This window comes from Otolemur garnettii, unplaced genomic scaffold (genome assembly GCF_000181295.1).
Source record: "Otolemur garnettii isolate 467f Iridium unplaced genomic scaffold, OtoGar3 scaffold00024, whole genome shotgun sequence".
In the NCBI taxonomy this organism is placed as follows: Eukaryota; Metazoa; Chordata; class Mammalia; order Primates; family Galagidae; genus Otolemur; species Otolemur garnettii.
In genome coordinates this window covers 5,352,372-5,371,685 of record NW_003852419.1, presented here as the reverse complement: position 1 = coordinate 5,371,685, position 19,314 = coordinate 5,352,372, and the positions used below count along the sequence as shown (strand labels likewise).

The following is a 19,314-nucleotide window of genomic DNA, read 5'->3' as shown; positions in this document are numbered from 1 at the left end:
AGACTTGCTTGAGCCCAGGAGTTGGAGGTTGCTGTGAGCAGTGATGCCATGGCACTCTACCCAGGGGGACAGCTTGAGGCTCCTGTCTCAAAAAAAAAAAAAAAGAAGTTTAACTCTAGGTTCTAGTGTTCCAAGAGATTAAAAATGCTGGAAAACACTGCTCTAGAGTCTGACTTTCACTGCCTCTTTATGTGTGGGGGATTGAATGTGGCAACCTCAGCCTCTTCTCATACCATTTCCTGAGGCGACATCCTAAAAGAATATAACCAGGACCTCTTTGGTTCAAGTCTCAGATTCTCAGTTGGCCAACTTGGGCCAGGGGACCCTAAACCCTGGGTTTAGCATCAAGGCCTCAATTATGTGGGGTGTGAGTAACTTGGGTGGCGGCAGCTCCCTGGTGTCCTACCTGCCATAAATACCTACCTCCATAAAGACCCTTTCAGAATAAAAAGGACAGGGTATCTTGACCAGCCTGTGGGAAGGGGGAATGGGGGGGCCTGCAGAAACTTTGGCTGGAGGTGGAACCACCTGGAAAACATCCACAGGACCGCCTGGGCTACCTGTGTTCTGTGTCCATCAGGGCTATTCACTGAGCTTGGCCTGTGGCTCTTTGACCATGGGCTGGGCATCCTTTCTGGAGCTGCAGGTGCCTGCCCCTCAGCCCTGTTTCTTCCCAGTCTGCCCTTACCCTCTTATGCGCCTTTATTATTTTGGATGGCGTGACAGAGGCACTGTCACAGGTGTAGCAGAGGCTGTAGGAACCTAGGATACGAAGAGTGACCTTTTACTTTTCTACCTTGGCATTGTATCCTGTTGTTTTTAATGTATTTCATACCATTTGGGGGAGGCAGTGCCAGGAAGATCAGAGGAATTCTGAACGGCTTTTTCCTGCCATGAGCCTAACCCTGGGACAATATTTCCAAGATGGAAGAAGAAGACAGGCTGGGCAGACCTGGCAGACCTTGAGCCTGAACACCTAGCCACCAGGGCTGTGGTTCACATCAATTGTCATGTCCTGTAGCGCTTAGAAGGACCATAGGCCACTGCAGATGTGAGGAACTATGGTGTAAATTGGGCTTGTCTCCTCTCCTAGACCAGGGAGGGACTTCCTGTAGGGTCTCAAATAAGATCTGTACCCTCTGTGCTAACCACTGTGATGCTGGCTTCTCTAGGTCCCTGCCGTGGTTACCCTGGGTATCTGTTCCTCCCACACACGCCAGTCCCACCCACGACCACTGTCCTCTCAGTTTGTCTGCAACTTCAGTGACTGTCTCTTCTTGGCTGCAGTTATCTTGTGCTGTTTCTGTGTGCAGTTCTTTCTCCATTAGGTCACAGCATGTCAAAAGTCACAGCATTGAGAGGACAGTTTGTTCTCCCTCCCCCTTGCCTCCTCTCCCCCTCCTTCCCCACTCCACCCCCTCTTGCTCTCTGGGGCTCTATGTGACATCTTCTAGACCCAAGAATGAATGGCAGGCACAGGCTTTGAGGTCAAGGGCCCCAGGTGGCTTAGGTGGTAGTCTGGTCTCCAGCATCCTCTCTGAAGTGTGGAATGCACCTACCTATGGTATGGAGTTGCCTGGTCTCGGGTCCTCACGCCTAGGACTACTTTGAAGCCATAATATCTTAAAAACATAATTCAAAATCTGTAAGTCTGGAATCAAAGTTCTTTTTTTCTGTCTTTCTCTTTATTGTAATAGAACACTCAATATTAAACTCACCATCTTAACCATCTTTCAATGTACTGTGGTTAAGTGGCAATAAATACATCCAATAGTGCTGTACAACCATCTCTGCCCAGCTCCAGAACTCTTAAAGCTCTGCACCCATTACAAACATCAACTCGACATTGCCCCCTCCTCCTAGCTAGCCCCTGGCAGCCACCACTTTACCTTCTGTCTCTATGATTTTGACTTCTCTAGGTACCTCATGTAACTAGAATCATGCAGAATTCGTCTTTTTGGGACTGACTTATTTTACTCAGAATAATGTCCTCAAGGTTCATCCACGTCTCAGCTCATATTAGAATTTCTTTCCTTTTTAAGGATGAATAACAGGGCTCGGCGCCTGTGGCTCAAGCAGCTAAGGCGCCAGCCACATACACCTAAGGTGGTGGGTTCGAATCCCCAGCCCGGGCCCGCCAAACAACAATGATGGCTACAACCAAAAAATGGCCAGGCGTTGTGGCAGGCGCCTGTAGTCCCAGCTACTTGGGAGGCTGAGGCAGGAGACTCGCTTGAGCCCAGGAGTTGGAGGTTGCTGTGAGCGTGATGGGCACTCTACCCAGGGGGATAGCTTGAGGCTCTGTCTCAAAAAAAAAAAGGATGAATACCAGTCCAGTATATGTATTATATGCACATATACATCTTAAAAAGGAAAAAGTATTATAATTGTAATATTCAATATATACCACTAACAAAAGATAAATACCAGTCATATTCAAGCACCTCTTATAATGGCAGAAGTCAAACATGTCTTGCATATTACAATTTTAATATATTTTTTTCCTTCTTAAAATGTGTATTTTTTTGGCACCCTCTCTATATACCCCATTTTGCTTGTCTATTCATCTGTCTATGCTATGGTGGCTCATGCCTGCAGCCTGAGGCATGAGGATCAGTCAATAAATAGGTCACAGCATGTCAAAGTCACAGCACTGAGGAGACAGTTATGTTGCTTCTGTGTCTCAGCTATTACAAGAAACAATGCTGTGAACTTGTGTGGACAAGACCTTGTTTTCAGTCCTTTTGGGCAAATACACAGAAGTGGAGCTGCTAGATCGTATGGCAATTTTTAATTTTTAGAAGAACCACCATACTGATTTGCACAGTGGCTGTACTATTTATTATTCCCAGCAACAGTGCATAAGGGTTCTGCTTTCTTCAGATCCCAGCCAACACTTGTTGTTTGCCCTTTTTTATTTGTTTGTTTATTCTGTTGCCCAGGCTAGAGTGTAGTGGCCTCATCATAGCTCAGGGCAACCTCAAACTCAAGCGATCCTCCTGCCTCACCTTCCTGAGTACTGGGACTACATCTATGTGCCACTTTATCTGGCTTGTTTTTGCATTTTTGATAGAGATATGATCTCACTCTTGCTCAGGCTGCTCTTGAACTCCTGAATGCAAACGATCCTCCTCCAGGCTTAGCATTCCTGAGCAATCCTCAACTGGGATTACAGACCTGCCTGGATTATCTGCTGCTTTCTTGATAGTAACTGCTCTAAGTGAGTGTGAGTTGGTATTATAGTTTTGATTTTTGTCTCCCTAATAGTTAGTGATTTTTGTCTCCCCAATTGTTAGTCAAGCATCTTTTCATGTGCGTATGGCCATTTGTATATCTTTGGCAAAATGTTTCTTTATCTTTCTTTACTTTTCTTTTTTTGGGGGGAGGGGACAGAGTCTCAATTTGTTGCCCCTGGCAACAGTGTTGTGGCAACAGCTCACAGCAACCTCAAACTCCTGGGCTCTAGCCATCCTCTTACCTCAGCCTCCCAAGTACCTCCCACCATACCTGGCTAGTTGTTCTATTTTTAGTAGATAGGGGGGTGTCACTCTTGCTCAGGCTGGTCTGGAACTCTTAAACATAAATGATCCTCTCACCTTGGCCCCCCACAGTGCTATGATTACAGGCGTGAGCCACCAGGCCCAGCCAGGAGAAATGTTTCTTCAAGTCCTTTGCCCATTTTTTAATCAGGTTTTCGTTGCTGTTGAATTTTAGAAATTGTTTGTATATTCTGGATATTAATTCCTTATCAGATAAACAATTTGCAAATATTTACTCCCATTCTGTGAGTTGCCTTTTTTCCTCTGTTGATAGTGTCTTTTACTGCTAGAAGTTCAAAATTAGTCTCACTAGCCTAAAGTCGAGGTTTTGGCAGGGCTGGGTTTTTTTTGGAGGTAGCCTTCTTCTAGAAAGCTCTGAGAGGAGAATCTGCCTGCTTATCTTTTTTGACTCCTAGAGAATACTTGTATTCCTTTGCTTGTGGCCCCTCTTCCATCCCTCCAGATGATCAGATCTGCGACTATTGATACTGATCCTCCTGCCTTCCTTGCACAAGGACTCTCGTAATTATATTGGGCCTTCCCAGATAATCCAGGAGAGCCTTTCATCTCAAGATCTGTAGTTAATCATGTTTGCAAAGTCTCCCTTACCATGTAAGACAATGTATTCACAGGGTCTGGGGATTAGGACATGAACATCTTCGGGTGGGATAGTAAATGAGACACTCTTCTGCACGAAAACTACCCTCCCCTCTAGCCCTTGATATGCTACCTCCAAGTATCCTTCCCTGTCTTCCCAGGCTGGTTGGTGCTGCTCAAAGGTGCTCTAGCTCAGACATTTGGTAAGGTCAATACTAGATTGCAGGCTCAGCGCCTGTAGCTCAGCGGCTAAGGGTACCAGCCACATACACCAGAGCCAGCAGGTTCGAATCCAGCCCAGGCCTGCCAAACAACCATGACAAATGCAACAAAAAAATAGCGGGGCATTGTGGCAGGCACCTGTAGTCCTAGCTACTTAGGAGCCTGCGGCAAGAGAATTGCTTAAGCCCAAGAGTTGGAGGTTGTTGTGAGCTGTGATGCCATGGCGCTCTACTGAGGGTGACAAAGTGAGACTCTATCTCAAAAAACAAACAAACAAAAAACCAAACTGGATTGTGGGTCCTGAGATCACAGAGGGAATTTCCCAGGGCCTCGCATAGCATTAGTATATACTAGGTGCTCAATGAATACTGTATGTGCGCCAAGAAAAAATGAGGGTTTCCTCACATAATTATCAACTAGGAAACAGAAATCCGTGTATAAAGTCACCTTGAATTATAGAGTGGTTCCTTGGATTATTCTGAACAACAAAGTACTGTTTAGGGAAAGTCTATTAGCCTGCACGACCTCACTCATTGCTGCTGTCGGATGCTGACAGAAACCATCTGATGAAGTAAAATTCTTTTTAAAGGAAGTAAAGAAATTGAAAGCTGATTTAGAAATCATTCCTGGAGGTTTGATCTTATGGTAGCACATGTTAGATCTTATAATATAAACAAGTGCTCTATAGATCACTTAAAAAGCAATCTAGTTAAAATTTCCATTATGGAGAATGGGGTTGGGGGTGGGAGGAACTCTTCTAAGTTTTACAAAGACCTCTTATGGCTCTAGATAAAATCTCTCATGGCCTCATTATTCAAGGATTTTAAGCTTGCTCTATCTGAAATTCCTTAGATGGACATGAATATGAAGCTTCTGAAAATCGTGTTCAATGGCCCATGTGTTCCAGTGTTTTGATGAAGACCTCAATAGTGTCATATTTCTAAAGTAATTTAATTTATAGAGTAGGATTAAATGTATGTGTAACTTTATTAAGAAAATATGATGGGTTTGGGATTGATTGCAGGCCCTTTGAGCAGCCATAATAGACTCAGGAGGGCCATGGCCTCTGCACATTCCCCTCCCAGACACTACCAGGGCAATGGCACGTGGCTCAGGCAAGTCTATCGGGCTGGAGAGAGGTCAGCCTGTGGGTGGGGACAAGGTGGCCTCACTCCACATTTGCACCCCAAACCCTGGCAGCAGGATGGCCACCATGTGGCCCAGCTGGGGTGTCACTGGGGCACACACAGGTGTGGCTGAGTGCAGGTCTGTTGGATGTAGGGGTCTGATTCAGGAAGCAGGACCCATGGGACCTGAACTGGCCTGGGTGTTCTGACAAAATGTAAGGGCTCCATATGGTGGTTGGTGGAAAAAAGATAGGGGAGGGCTTCTAGAACTCATGGGAAGGACTTGAAGAGTCTTGAAGGATAAAGAAGGGCAAGGAGTGAGCCCCAGTAGGAATTCTGGAAAGAAGTCTTGCTGGCTGTGGACATGGGAGGGCATGGCTCTTTGAGGCCCCAGGAGACCTGATCAACTTGCAGGAGGAAGAAGAAGAGGAAGGAAAACAGGATTACAGACTAAGGAGGGCATAGCTCCCAGCTCAGAAAGTAGCTCTCTGCATGGAGGAAAGTGCCTGACCCCAGCCTAGCACGGCCTCCAGAAGTCTCTCTGGGCTCAGCCCAGCTTGTACCAGGCCAAGCTATGTAAAGTCCCTGCAGGATGTTTTCTGGGTGGAGTGTGTGACGCCACCACTGAAGCCACTGAGCCTTGGGCCTTGCTTGGGGTAAGGGGATTGAGCTCTGGGCTCCTGAGATGGCTTCAAGCCTGGCATAGACAGAAGCAACGGAGCTTGTAATGGCCTCTTCCTTCTAGGCCTGAGCTGAAGTGAGTCAAGAGATTACAAAGTGGGTGGCACCTGTGGCTCAGTGGGTAGGGCGCCAGCCCCATGTACTGAGGGTGGTGGGTTCGAACCTGGCCCCAGCCAAACTGCAATAATAAAATAGCCAGGTGTTGTGGTGGGCACCTGTAGTCCCAGCTACTCTGGAGGGTGAGGTAAGAATATTGCCTAAGCCCAGGAGTTGGAGGTTGCTGTGAGCTGTGTGAAGCTACGGCACTCTATCGAGGGCAATAAAGTGAGACTCTGTCTCTCTGGGGACAGACAGGGCTGTCAGAAACACGCTGGGGCCTCACGTCTTCATGGGGGTCATTGTAAGGATAGAGGAAACAGCAGCTGGGAATCCTGACCTCACAGTCCGGCTGCAGGGGTTGGAAGGGTCACTCAGACATAACAGAGCTCCAGCACGTCCTTCATCTTTTTGTACCTTAAAAGCGGGCAGCCATTTCTTTTGATTCCAGAGCTCTGGCTTTACAGAGATTAACCTGCTCTTTGTTTTTGCTTTCATCTTCCAGGTCCTACCAACCATTGTCCATTTTTCCCTCTGCCCGGAGGTTTCTGCTGTTTTTCAGACTCCACTCCTGCCCTGAGGCCAGGTTCTCTGTGGCCTGGGCAACGTCAATGGCATGAAAGGCAAGGAGAGGGAGGAGCTGTTCCAGGGCAGATAACAGGTGAAGTGTGTCATCCTGGCTGGAGGTTGGCCCACCCCAGAATGTGGGCTCTAGAGTGAGTGTATGGTAGCAGTGTTACATTTCCTCATTTGTTACTTGTGCTTTGGTTGAGGAAGGGGATGACCTTTGTCCTTGGTAAAAATACACAGAGGTATTAAGGGGTACAGGGGCAGGATTTATGCAACCTATTCTCAAATGTTTAAAAATATATACACACGTGTTTTTAAATAAGTCCACAGTGACTTAACTTCTTGCCACATTCTGAAGAGACAGTTAAGAGTGAAACCGAGAGAGTGAGTGAGGATAAGAGAACTATGACGCCCACCCCACCTGTGGGCTGCCCGTGTGGGGGCATTGGGACACCTCTGAGCCTTGGGCCAGCCCATGGAAGACACATTTTGGTTCTGGAACCCAGCCACAGTCCTGCCAGCTGGTGGTCAGGACCGTGGAGTCCCATGACTCAATGCACAACTCCCGTGGGGGACGTGTTGATGCTGTCTGGCATCTTCTGAACACCCTGTTTGGGGGATGCCCAGCCTTCATGTGACCTCTCTTAAGCAGTCCCAGCCAGCTGCAGAGGGGCTGGGGTGGCGAGCAACACCGCGTGCTGTCCATTCCTTTTCCCTCTAGACAGCAGGTGAAGCTTGGGGCAGGAGGGGGCCTCTGGGCACTCAAGAGGCCTCTGGAGCCCCAGCGTTCTCCCCCAGGGAGCTCCCATAGAGGACCTTGGCGATGTGAGTTTCTGCAGATCCCAGAGGGGTCTTCTGCTGTGGCAATAGTGGTGAGGGCGCACCATGCAGTGTCTCAAACGGCAGCAGTGGGCAGAGCACCAGCCCTGTGGGCTAGGTCCTGTGTTCCCAGTCTACCACAAACCAAGTAGTCCTGAGTAGAGGCATCGTGATCTCTTCACTTTGGGAACAAAACCTACCTCCCAAGCTTGGTGACTACCAAGGAATTGATTAGAGCAGCAGTTCTCAACCTGTGGGTCGCGACCCCTTTGTAACAATGAAAATCCATCGCAGCTTTAGGAAGGTTGAGAACCACTGGATTAGAGGAAGAGTTCACTGATAACGAAGCATCCAATGCACAGTTCAGTGTGGGGCTGTGTTAGTATCATCACTGTCGTTTTCATTCCAAGATGACAGCTAGGCCAGGAGCCCCTCTGGATGCAACATAGGTGATGATGATAGTGAAGGAGAAAGGAAGGGTGTTCAGTGGGTGTGTGTGTTCTATTTTGTGCCCCCTCCAGAATGCCCAGAGGGCAAGGTACAGAGTGGGGCTGATGAAGGTATTGGAACGGGCCAGGGCATTACCCCTCCAGAACTTCAGCTACCCAAGCAGCCATACTTTGTGTCCTGAGAGGCCCATGCCTTCTGGTCAAGTTGATTGGATCAGAAGGCACCACCCAAGGGAAGGTGGTCCATGGGCTGCTGGGTGACCCTAAAATGAGTGGGACCAATCAGATCCTCTTGTTGAAGACTCAGCTGCTCAGAGAGGAGTAGCCACAGCACTGCAGGAGGCAGATCAGGTCGGGGTTTAGGCTAGTGTTGAACACCGTCTTGGGGGAGCAATGCCCTGGGTAAGCAAAGTCACTTAGCAGGGAGAGGAGCAGGGAGCAGGCAGAAACCAGAGACAGCTGCTCACATGTATCGAGCTGGGCTAGGCACTGTTCTAGGCGCTTGACATGTTTTTCTCACTTCATCAACATAATCTACAAAGGTGTCATTATGCTACTATTATCCTTGCTTTACAGGTGAGGAAATAGGCACAGAGAGGTTAAGCAACTTACTCAAGGCCACATAGCCAGTGGTGAAATTGCATCTTCCAGCTTAGGCTGGTGACTGTGGTGTCGCTGCACTGCCCCTGACATGGTTGTGTGGCTGCTTTGGCCCGGCCCTGTGCCCTGCAGTACAGGGAACTCCCCCTGGTCTCTTATCTTCAATGAGTCTCTGTTCTTTGCAACTGAAAAATCCTGATGAAAATTCTAAGGACAGTTCCAGTCAGGACCTCCAGACTCCCAGGATTCTTCAGATCAGCACCATATGGGCTGGTCCCATAGGTCATGTAGGTATGTGACCTCCTGGCCGTGGGTTGTCATCAAGAGCTGGCGGCATGGGTTGGGCACATGGCCAGGTTTGTTTAGCTAGAGGCTTTCCAAGGGCAAGGACTATTTGCACAGTGACGACATCTGAGTGCCGGGGGTGGGGGGGTGCAAAAGCAACAATGAGCACTTTGGTACCAGAAGGGAGTCTGGGTGGTAGGGGCTAAAATTCCATTCGTATTTGTGCCTGCAGATAAACATCATTAATACTGATGTGCACAAGTGGGACCTGTGTCCTGGAAAGTGGTGGGTGGGTTGGTGGTCTATGGGGGCAACAGGCAGCCCCAAGTCTGTCCCCAGACTCTCACCCTCATTCTGGCATGACAGGTTCCGATGAGGGGGCTGGTTTCCTTGCTGTCCATTGAGGGTTTGTGTGCAACAAGTAATTTGACACTAGGTGTTCAATCACTAAAGTTCATTTATGTGTTACCTTAAGAAAAGGTCCTGGCAAAAGAGAAGCTGGGTATCCAAAGGCTCCAAGCAAAGCCATTCCTCTCAGGGACAGCAGTGCCTAGCCCAGGAGTAGGGCAGAGGGAGGGCATGGGGGTGGCCAGGCCACTGGCAGGCACAGAGGGTAGGAAGTGAGTCGGGAAAGATCTACATCAGTCCTGAGTTTGAGAGGAGTCTCAGGGCAGTTGTCTTCAAAGTGGGGTGGCTGCAGCCTACAGCAGGAGACCCCTTGGGTTACATAAAGAAGAGTTATATAAATTTGCATCATTTGTTAGAATTGGTGCAATGCATGCTTTAATAATAACATCCACAGTATCCTGGTACCTGGTATAACTGATCTATTAGGAGTACACTGCTATGGACTGCAGAGGGGTGGATCCTCCCCCACACCCTCTCCTGGAGCAAAGCCTGAGGGTTCAGATGGCCAGTGCAGTCCTGGCCTTTCCTGGCTGTGTCCCAGTTGGGGGCAGGGGGTTCAGGCTCACCTGAAGGGTAGTTTGGAAGCCAGAATCAACCCCACCTGGATGGACCCCTCTGCCTCTCCTCCTCCCTCGCCCCTAGGCTTTAGCCCCAACCTCACCAGGAGATACTCTCACCAGCTCAAATCCAGATCTTTCCAGGGGATCCTCCCTTCCTTCCTCCTCCACACTCCCATCCAATCCCAGGCCTTGGCCCCAGAGACTTCCCTGGCCTATCTCATACAATACTCGCTTCTCTCCAGGGCCGGCTCAAGGCCTGTTCCTGGGCTGTGTGCCCAATGAATGAACATGCTACTTCAGACGAACTGCTTCCCCTTCAAGGGTCTCTTTATTAAATTTTCAAAGTCACTGTCAGCAACTTGGCCAGGCCCTCTGTGGCTTCCAATGAGGGAATGCTTAAAAGTTGAAATGTATTTGGTACATTTTTCCTCTTACCAAGACTTGACTTCCAACATCTTTGGGTACTCCAAGATATATCAATAGCATTTGCTTTTTCTTTACTTTTTTTCTAACAGAATTCCAGAACAAAAATAGATCTCTATTATATATAATATATATATTTATATATACACATACATGTATAGCAAGATACTTCAACAAAAAAAGAGGTAAAGGATCCAGCATCCCCTGTGGCGCCCTGGGCCTGGCTCAGGAAGGCAGAAGGCACTGGCTCTCCTGGGAAGTACCTTGGGACGTGCAGTGCTGAGCCAGTGTGGTGCAGCAAAGGGGGGCACCACACAGCTATTCCTTCTAAAGAGATGGGGCTGCGACCAACCAGGGTAGCCCTCACCCAACCTGTCCACATGTACCTGATAAAACATCAAAACTAAAACCCAAAGTGCAGATACAAAAGGATTTCCTTGGCAGGGCTTGGGGGGACTGACTCTTGGGGAGTCAGAGTTTTAAGAGCATCACACAGCAGGGCCGGGAGGAGCAGGCAGAGAAAACATCTGCTTAGCTATCACCGGACTCCTGCAGCCAGGGCCTGTCACAGGCACAGAGGCCTGCTCAGCCACAGAGAGAAGGGGCTGAGCTCCATGTACCCCTCAGGTCTCCAACCACAGCCTGCACAGGGGTCTAGGCAGGGGGACCCAAATGGCCAGGGTGGGACTCAGGCTGCCCAAGAAAGCCCAAAGTGACTAACATGCTATGGGTGATGAGATGTATCAGGGACCTTCCTAGGAATTTCCCACCTTCATGCTACCAGCCCTGGAGGGACCTGAATTGTAGGGTATGGCTTAAAGGAACTATACTTCCACACAGGGCATTAAGAAGGGCTGGGTCCAGTGACCATGTTTTGTATCCTGGGGCCCTCAGCTAAAGGCCTAGGAGGCTACTTGGGGTGGGGCATGTTTCCAGGGAGATGGGGGTGGTGGAAATGGAAGAGTGAGTCAGGGCCAGTGTTCAGTGACCCAAGCCTGACACCAGAGGTCCTGAAGGCACTTGGGAACAGAAGGGAAGAACACAGTAGGGTCAGCAGGCCTTAGTAGTCAAAGTGGGGCAATGCTGGACTCACTCACTGACTCAAAGTCTGAGAGGGCAACACAGAGATCCCATCTTTTTCCCCTTTGTCAGCAGTTTCTTCAGTTATGACTGCCCTGGAGGAGACCTGGAGAGTGGCCCAGAAGTCTGTGCTATCCAGAGACTGGGGAGTGAGACCTGGAGCAGAGGCTTGGGTGGGGATGAAGTTCAGCAATGTGGCTCCCTTGTCTGAGTTCTCAGGGAGCCAGTCTGATCACAACTCTGCCAGGCATATAAGGTTAAAGCCAGCATGTCTCCAAGGCACCTGGGAAGCAATCTGGAAGACCCTCTTGGCCCAGCCAGGAGAAGTAGGGCTGTAGCCTACAGAAGTGTTCACTAGAGCTGTATTTCCATTAGGTCCTACAACCGGATGCCACTGTCCTCCCCGATCCTGCCTGCACCTGCTGGCCCCCACAGACAGCCCCCTCCCTCCTGCTGCTACAGTGCCAGTCAGAGCTCTCTGGGGATGATGGAGAAGGGCAGCACAGGGCTGCTGGCCTCCAGCTCCAGCGCAGTCAGGAAGCAGTCCACGGCAGCCTCGTTCTGGCCCTGGGCCTGTAGCACCTCGCCCAGGCCCTGCCACGCCTCATGGCAGGTGCTCTGCCGCTCCACAGCGTCCCGAAGCACCTTCTGGGCCAGGCTCTTGTGGCCCAGCCGACTCAGCATCAGACCCTGCAGACCAAGCACAGGGCAGGGTTACTGAGGGCGTCCCAGGGCAGAGAGCTGAGGGCAGTTCACTCAGCAGCCACCAGCCATGGGCCACTGTGTCTGGCTTGGGCACTGCTGGGTAACTGTGCCCTTTACCCATGCACATCCTACCTGTCACTGGCTGAGCCCAGATGCCCGGGCCATCTGCCAGAGGATCCCTGTTCCTCTTGGCCCCGAGGGATGGACTGGACTTTCAAGTTACCAGATCTGGCTTTGAGTCTCCCCATCAGGGATCTTGGCCAGGTCAAAACTCTCTGGTCCTCAGTTTCCTCATCTGTAAATGGTGGAATTACAGTATCTACCTGGGGGCTGTTGTGAAGGTGAAAGGAGTCAGGATATGTAAAGCACAGAGAACAGTGCCTGGCAGCAGCGAGCTCTCTATAAATGGCACTGTTCTCAGTCCTTGCAGCCTGTCCCATGGAGCTGCCCCTCACCCCAGGCACTGTGAGACTGAGGAGAACACAGCACAGGGCTTCCTCACTGCCACCAGAGGTGGTGCAGCCGAAGCTCGTGGGTGGGAGGGGCAGCTCTTTTCCGGTGTCAAGCAGCCAATCTTCCAGGGGACATCTGAGTCTTGGGACCTGAGCCCTCAGACTGGGAGTTGAGGGTCAAGGAGGAGAGTCAGGTGGCTGAGAATGAGTTGGAGGGCAGTGCTGGCTGAATAGGCTGGATCAGCTCAGAGACGAAAGGAAGCCTGTTGTTTGACTCAAACAACTCTGTTGCCAGAGAGATAGGGGAAGTGACAGAATTGTCATCCAAAGGGGGCTAGGAAGTGAAACTGCCCCCCTTGTCCCCTCCATAGCCTCTTCCACCCACACTGAAATGGGGCAGGGGGACAGGGTAGTGAGCAGAGGAAGGGAGCTGGGGTCCTCTTCAGCCTCAGGTTTCAGAAAGGTTGCTTTGCAGCATCCCACAGATCTCTGTTCAGGCCCTCAGAGGCAGCACAGGATGGCAGCATGGGGGGGGGGGCTCCTTCTCTTATTCAAAGACAGGAGGTAGGAGGTAGAGCCCCACCACTGACTTCCTGGACAGGCGGGGGACAGCGAGGGGGCGGGGAGCTGCCTTCTATGTGTCTGAAGCCCCCTCTCCGGTGCCCGCCCACTGATGGCCATGTACATTTTTAGCTGGAACATTTTTCTCCTCACCGAGCTCCCCAGAGTTAGGCCCTGGGTTGCTATGGAGACGCACCAGGGAAGATGCACACGCCTGATTTCAATAAGTCCTCAGAGAGCTTGGAACACAACCAATTAGGCAAGAGTGAAAGAAGGTGCTCTAGAAGCCCAGGAGAAGCCTCTCCCTCCCCAGAGGCACTGGCTGGAGAGCCTGTGGTGGGGAGGGGAGAATGGGAGGAGGGGCAATCCTCACAGCACCTCTGTCAGCACCTCCCAAAGCCCTGCCCAAGGAACCCCGCTCCGAAGAGGTCTGCAGAGGACCAGGAGGTGGTGGGCAGCGTGAGGCCTCAGGGAGGGCCCCATTCTGGCCAGATGGGAGTGGTGCTGACTCAGGGCTGCCTAGGACCAAAGGCTGCGTCCAGGCGGGCCAGCAGGGCTCTGGGCCAAGATGTTCTGCCCACAAGGCCCAATGACGACGGCTGGACCCTGAGCAGCTTGCAATGGAACAGGGCCCACAGGGAGGAGGGAAGGCAGGCCAGCCGACAGGCTGCTAGACACCAAAATTAAGCACCAAAAATGGAAGGTTTGCGCCCTGTGAGTGCTGCCCATGTGGGAACAACAGAGGACAGATAGGAAGGATGAGAGCAAGAGAGAGAGAGAGAGAGAGACAGAGACAGACAGACACCAGAGCAGCTGCAACACACTGAGTTTTCCGTGCTGAGCTTCCACATGAAATAAGAGCTCCACGGCTAAAAACGAACTTGAAAACCCTTGATCTTAAGGAGTGTGTGGGTGTTTGGGAAGGGGCCAGATGTGTGTGCAGGGTGAACTGTGTGTGCCTGCAGGGGGTGGGTGGTTATCCTCAGTCTGGAAGGTCTGCAGTAGGTTCCTCTGTGTGTCTGTGTAGAGGAAAAAGCCCAAGGCTTGGTGGCCAGAAGCCCTGGCAGCTTGGAATCCCAGCTTGGACAAGTGCTGTGACGATGGACAAGTGGCGGACTTTCCCTGAGCTGTGGTTTCCTCACCTGCAAACCTGGCTATTGTGAGGATTCAGCAATGATAAATTTGAAAAAAGTGCAGCGTGGGCACATGGGCAGGAAGCCAAGGGCAGTGTCTCCAAGCCAGGTAGGGCCCTTTGGGGGTGGAGAGGGGGTAGCACCACCCATTTTTCTGAAGTCTGGGAGCTCTGTGGGGGAAGACTGTAGGCTGGGGTTGGCTCATGTCCCCCCACCCTGGGGTGCTGACCTTAGAGCCTGAAAGGAGACACCTGGCCTGGGTCAGGCTGGAGCCCCGAGGCCTAGGGCCTGTAACAGGATCTGCTGCCACCTGCCCCTGACACCAGAGAGTTCATGTTTGTAGCAACTCAGCGCTGTTTGCTGCCTGACAACTGGGCAGGGCCTGGCCCCAGGAAGACTCAAGGTCTCACCTACCCTGCCCCCAGCCAGCACTATACCTGGGGCCTGTCAACACCCTCCTGGCACCCCTACTCTCCCTGAGAACAGAGTCCAGGGAGATGTGGGAACACAGAGCCCGCATGTCACTTCCATCCACCATGTCGCAGTTGAATCTCCCCATCCCTCACTTTAAGACAGAGGAGACCAGACCCACCAAGAGACTCTCAGTTCCTGACCCTCCCCTGGGGATGCCACAGCCGTGCAGTCCACCCACAAGGATGAAAACATGAAAATGCAAGCTGTTCACAGCAATCTCGGCACTGTACCTCCCAGTGGGTGCCTGGGCTGGTTGTGACCTCTAACATAGTTTTTTTTGGGGCAGGGGGGGCAGTGCTAAAGGGGAAGTCCTCAGAAATTCCTGCCTCCATCTACTCTTCCTTCCCTCTCTTCCTGGATCTAAGGGTAGGGTATCTGACCAGAGCTCATCTGCCTGGGACCCTGCTCTTGTAGGAAGCCTCCCAAGGATGGCAGTCTCTCCTGTCCACACAACCATGCTTGGTGACTGTGGGGCTCTTGTGTGTAATCCCTGCCCTGCCTGTCTCCAGGCTGAAAGAACAGGGCCCACCCTCTTGCATGCTTTGCTATTCCTCACAGGATAGCAGCCCACTAGAACTCAGGTGGGACACAGAGCCAGGGACACTGGAGGCACTTAGGGACCCTGGACTCCCAGCTAGGGATACTGCCCTCATGGAGCTTAGCAAGCCCGGCCTTTTAGGGTGACAAGGGTGGGAAGTCTGAGGGGTCTAGGGCCCTGCTGGGGTCTGGATTCATCGTCTGGGTGGATGAGTCAGGTTCTGTGCAGAGATTCAGTGTCGGGCCAGGAGCTAGTCTGTGATGTGGGTAGAGAAAGAGGGTCTCACTTTCCCTTCCAGAACTGTTACTAGATGTTGTCATACCCTGTTAATTCAGTGCCTGACTGCGCTACCTAGAGGGGAGGGGCAGCAGGAAGACCAGGGGTGCAAGTGCTCCTTTCTTCTTTTGAAGGAGGCCTGCCCTGGGAAGCAGCCCTAGTGCTCCTTCTCCACCCCTGCCCTCCAGTATTTATAGAAGTTATTTTGGGAATTTTCTTTCTGAGCTCAAGGCACATTCCTAGGATTCTGTAACAGCCTTTCCAGCTGGGAAACTGGGAATCAGCTAGAGGCTGCCAGAGCTTTGTGGTCCCTGGAGCCCCCATCTGAGGACACTAGGACTGTAGGGAGGAGCCTGCTCTAGAGGGACGACTCCCTCTAACCACCCCAGAGCAGGAACACACCCTCCCAGGGAGGCTCACCTTCCAGCCCTGCTCCAGGATCTCAGCATTCCCTATTCTCTCAGCTGTGTCTGCCTCAACCTGCCCAACCAGACCAGGATTGGACTGAGGCAACTCTTGGGCTAAGAACCAACCCTCACATCATCCCAGCACTCTTGGAACTGGGGCAGCCCCAAGGCCATAGCCAGGTCCCACTTCCCATCGGGGAAAGGCATACTACCCCAACACCAGGCTGACATGCTTATCCCTGCTGAAAAAGTGCTCAGAGGGGTGTCCTGGGGTGGTGGGTAGCTATCCTTGTGTGGCCAAACCTATGCCTAATCCTTTTTCCTAGGTCCTCTGCAGGTCAGATGTCAGAGAGATGTCTGGCTGGGCGGGGCTGTCTGTCTTCACAGGGAAAGCCAGGGGCCAAGCTGAGAGGCTGAGGAATGGCTTGACCAGAGAGGGTGGGGGATTCCAGAACCTGAGGATCTAGCAGGAAGGAGATCAGCCCCCTCCCCCTTCTCTGGGCAGGGGGCTGGGTCTTCTCTTCTCTTTTTTCTTAGCTGGTTCTGGTTGGCAGGGGTTCAGCCCACCCTGCAGCACTGTCTGGCCCGGGCCTTGAGGCTAGGTCAGGAGGCTATGGCTAGAGCTCTGGATTTCAGGTTCTAGATGTGAGCCCTGTATTGGGGAGAGTGTAGGGGGCCCCAGTCACAGAAGCTACCTTCTGTGGGCAGGAGGCACAGCCTAATTGGGGTAACAGCCTGTTTGGGGTAAGGGCTCTGGACAAGGTTTCCTGAGTCTTTCTGACTCCTTTCTAGACAGAATTGATTCTAGGGCTAAATTAAGTCAACAGTATTCAGCTATCATTCTGAACTAAATCTATGAAAGGCCTCCAAAAACTGTCCTCTTGGGTTTCTTGTCAGAGTTGGTGATGGAATTCAGGAGCCCACACATCAGCTGAGGTCTTCAAAAAGTCCTGAGCTGGGGTAACAGCCCATGGATAAGGTGGGCGGGAAGGGCCTCTGCACACCAGCGAGCAGGTGTGGGGGTCTGCAGAACCCTCCGCTCCCTTCTCCCCTACTTTTCCATCAGGGAGCATGACCTCAGATGGGACTGGCACAGGTGAAGAAGAGAGAACTTGGCCAGGCGCAGTGGCTAACGCCTGCAATCCTAGCACTCTAGGAGGCTGAGGTGGCTGGACTGCCTGAGCGCACGGGTTTGAGACCAGCCTGAGCAAGAGTGAGACCCCATCTCTGAAAATAGCTGGGTATTGTGGTGGGTGCCTGTATTCCCAGGTACTTGGAAGGCTGAGGCAAGAGAATCGCTAGAGCTAAAGAGTTTGAGGTTGCTGTGAGCTACGATGCCACAGCTCTCTACCGAGGACAACAAAGTAAAACTCTGTCTCCAAAAAATAAAAAAAAGAAAAGAAAAGAGAGAATTTACTACGAGGTCAAATGGCCAAGACATTCCTATCGGCCTTTCCTGACAAACAGAGGCAGGCCTCCGAATCAACCAGAGCTGATGAGCCAGGGCATGACTTCTGGGTCCTTTTGTTCCCTCAAGTGGCCTGGACCCCTCTAAGCCACCTGCCACAGCTCAAGGAATGGACAAGGAGGGAGAAGCCTAGAGCAGGTAGAGCATCCTGGGCCGTAAGACAGGGGGCATAGAAGCAGAGGCCTCTGGGCCCCCATGAACTGCTATACCCCTCTGTTCCGTGCACTGTGCCCTCGTTTAGCATTGGGAAACCTCCAGAAGGCCAGGCAGGGAGTTTTACTCCTCAGCTGGTCAGGACGCCTTCCCTCCTGGGCATCAGGAAACAGATGCTAAGCCAACCTGGCGTGACTATAAGCTGGAGCCTGGGCACACAGGGCCTCCCCAGAGCCTGTTCCTCACTGTGCTTCTGCTCCAGTGGCTTGGGATTAACTAGTGTATCTCTCTTGTCCCCCAACTCAGATTCTCCACTACAAAGAAGGCAGCCCTCCCCTTTAGCTAAGGTCAGCCAGGGCCTTGCACCATGTACATTCCTGTCCCATCCACAGCACTTGGGGGACATGAGCTGAACATCTGAATGTTGGCTGAATTCCCCTGGTGGACTCAGTGAGGACCAAATGGTTTTGTTGTGCTGAGTCTCTGGGGCATGGCACAAGCTTCCACTTTCCTCTGCAAACCAAGAGCACTTGAAAATGGCCTGGTAGCTACACTTCAAAGAGAAAAAAAACCCTGACTATGAGAACACTGACTTACATTAACTATTTAATCTCGTTCTAGCAATTGCCCCAGGTACTTGTCATAGAAATCCCCATTTTACAGACAAGAACACTGAGGTCTTGAGAGGTTAAGGAACTTAGCCAAGGTTAAACAGCAAGTAAAGGCAAAGTGGGAGTCAAGTCCAGGTCAGGTGGACTTGAAGGCCATGCTCCAACCCGCAGGCACTTCCTCCAGAGTCAGCTCAGATACTGAAGCCTTGAAAACCATCTTAGCCAAACAACCCTAGACTCAACCCTGAAGGGCTCTGAGGTCCCTGTTCCTGCCTAGCACCTCTCCTGCCTTCTCAGTACCCTGATGCATCATAGGCCACATGGTAACACAAGGGCCTTTGGGGCAAAGACCTTCATCCCACAGTAAATGTGGTCCAACAGTAATCAGCCTGGCTAAAGGCGGGACCCAGGCTCAGGCCACATGCCACCAAATCTCCTATGTGAATAGTGACAAAAATGTCTAATGTTAACTCAAATTCTAAGCTCACCTGAGTCCTAAAACTACCCTGTGAGGTCACAAAAGCCTAATGTTATCCCAATTGGATAGAAGAAAAACTATGTTTTGAATGTGTCCTCCAAAGTTTATGTGATAGAAACTTAATCCCTAATCAAGAGAGCTGAGAGATGGGACCTTTAAGAGGGCCCTTAAGAGGGCAGAGCCTCATTAGATTCCTGGAACACCTAAAAAGGCCCAACCCAGAACCTGAGAGTGGAAAGGGTACCTTGGGGAGCCAGGTCCCTCCTAAAGAAAGCAGTGGGGGTGGTGGTTGGGAGCTTCAGAGGACTTAATATGTGCTGGGTTGTGAGTAGGGTGAGGAGCTCTGGGCCCATGGCCAAGTTCTTGATCCCCCAAACTCACTTAAAGAATCAAGCAGCCTGCCCTACACAGGGAGCAGCAGGGAACAATTCACCAGCACAGGCTCACCAAGGGACTGTGGATAATAGCTGCATGTCTTCCTGTCTTTCCAGGGATATTTGGAGAGAGAAAAGGCTGGGGCACAAACCAGGAGTGCTTCAGAAACTGCATCATGGGAATCATATCAGAGCTGAAGCTCAGGCTCTCTGGAGAGAGGAGCCCCT

The 19,314-nt window shown here is 51.3% G+C and overlaps 1 protein-coding gene across 2 annotated transcripts in view; it reads right to left on the bottom strand.

The window, feature by feature from the left end:
- Positions 1 to 10,248: 10,248 nt before the first annotated feature.
- Positions 10,249 to 19,314, bottom strand: part of TTC7A (tetratricopeptide repeat domain 7A) — a 123,818-nt gene continuing 114,752 nt past the window's right edge. For both annotated transcript variants that reach the window (XM_003787892.3, XM_023512136.1), the window contains exon 20: positions 10,249 to 12,146. In XM_003787892.3, coding sequence (XP_003787940.1) covers positions 11,925 to 12,146 — 222 coding nt within the window. In that variant the 3' untranslated portion in view covers positions 10,249 to 11,924. The remainder of the gene's footprint in view (positions 12,147 to 19,314) is intronic.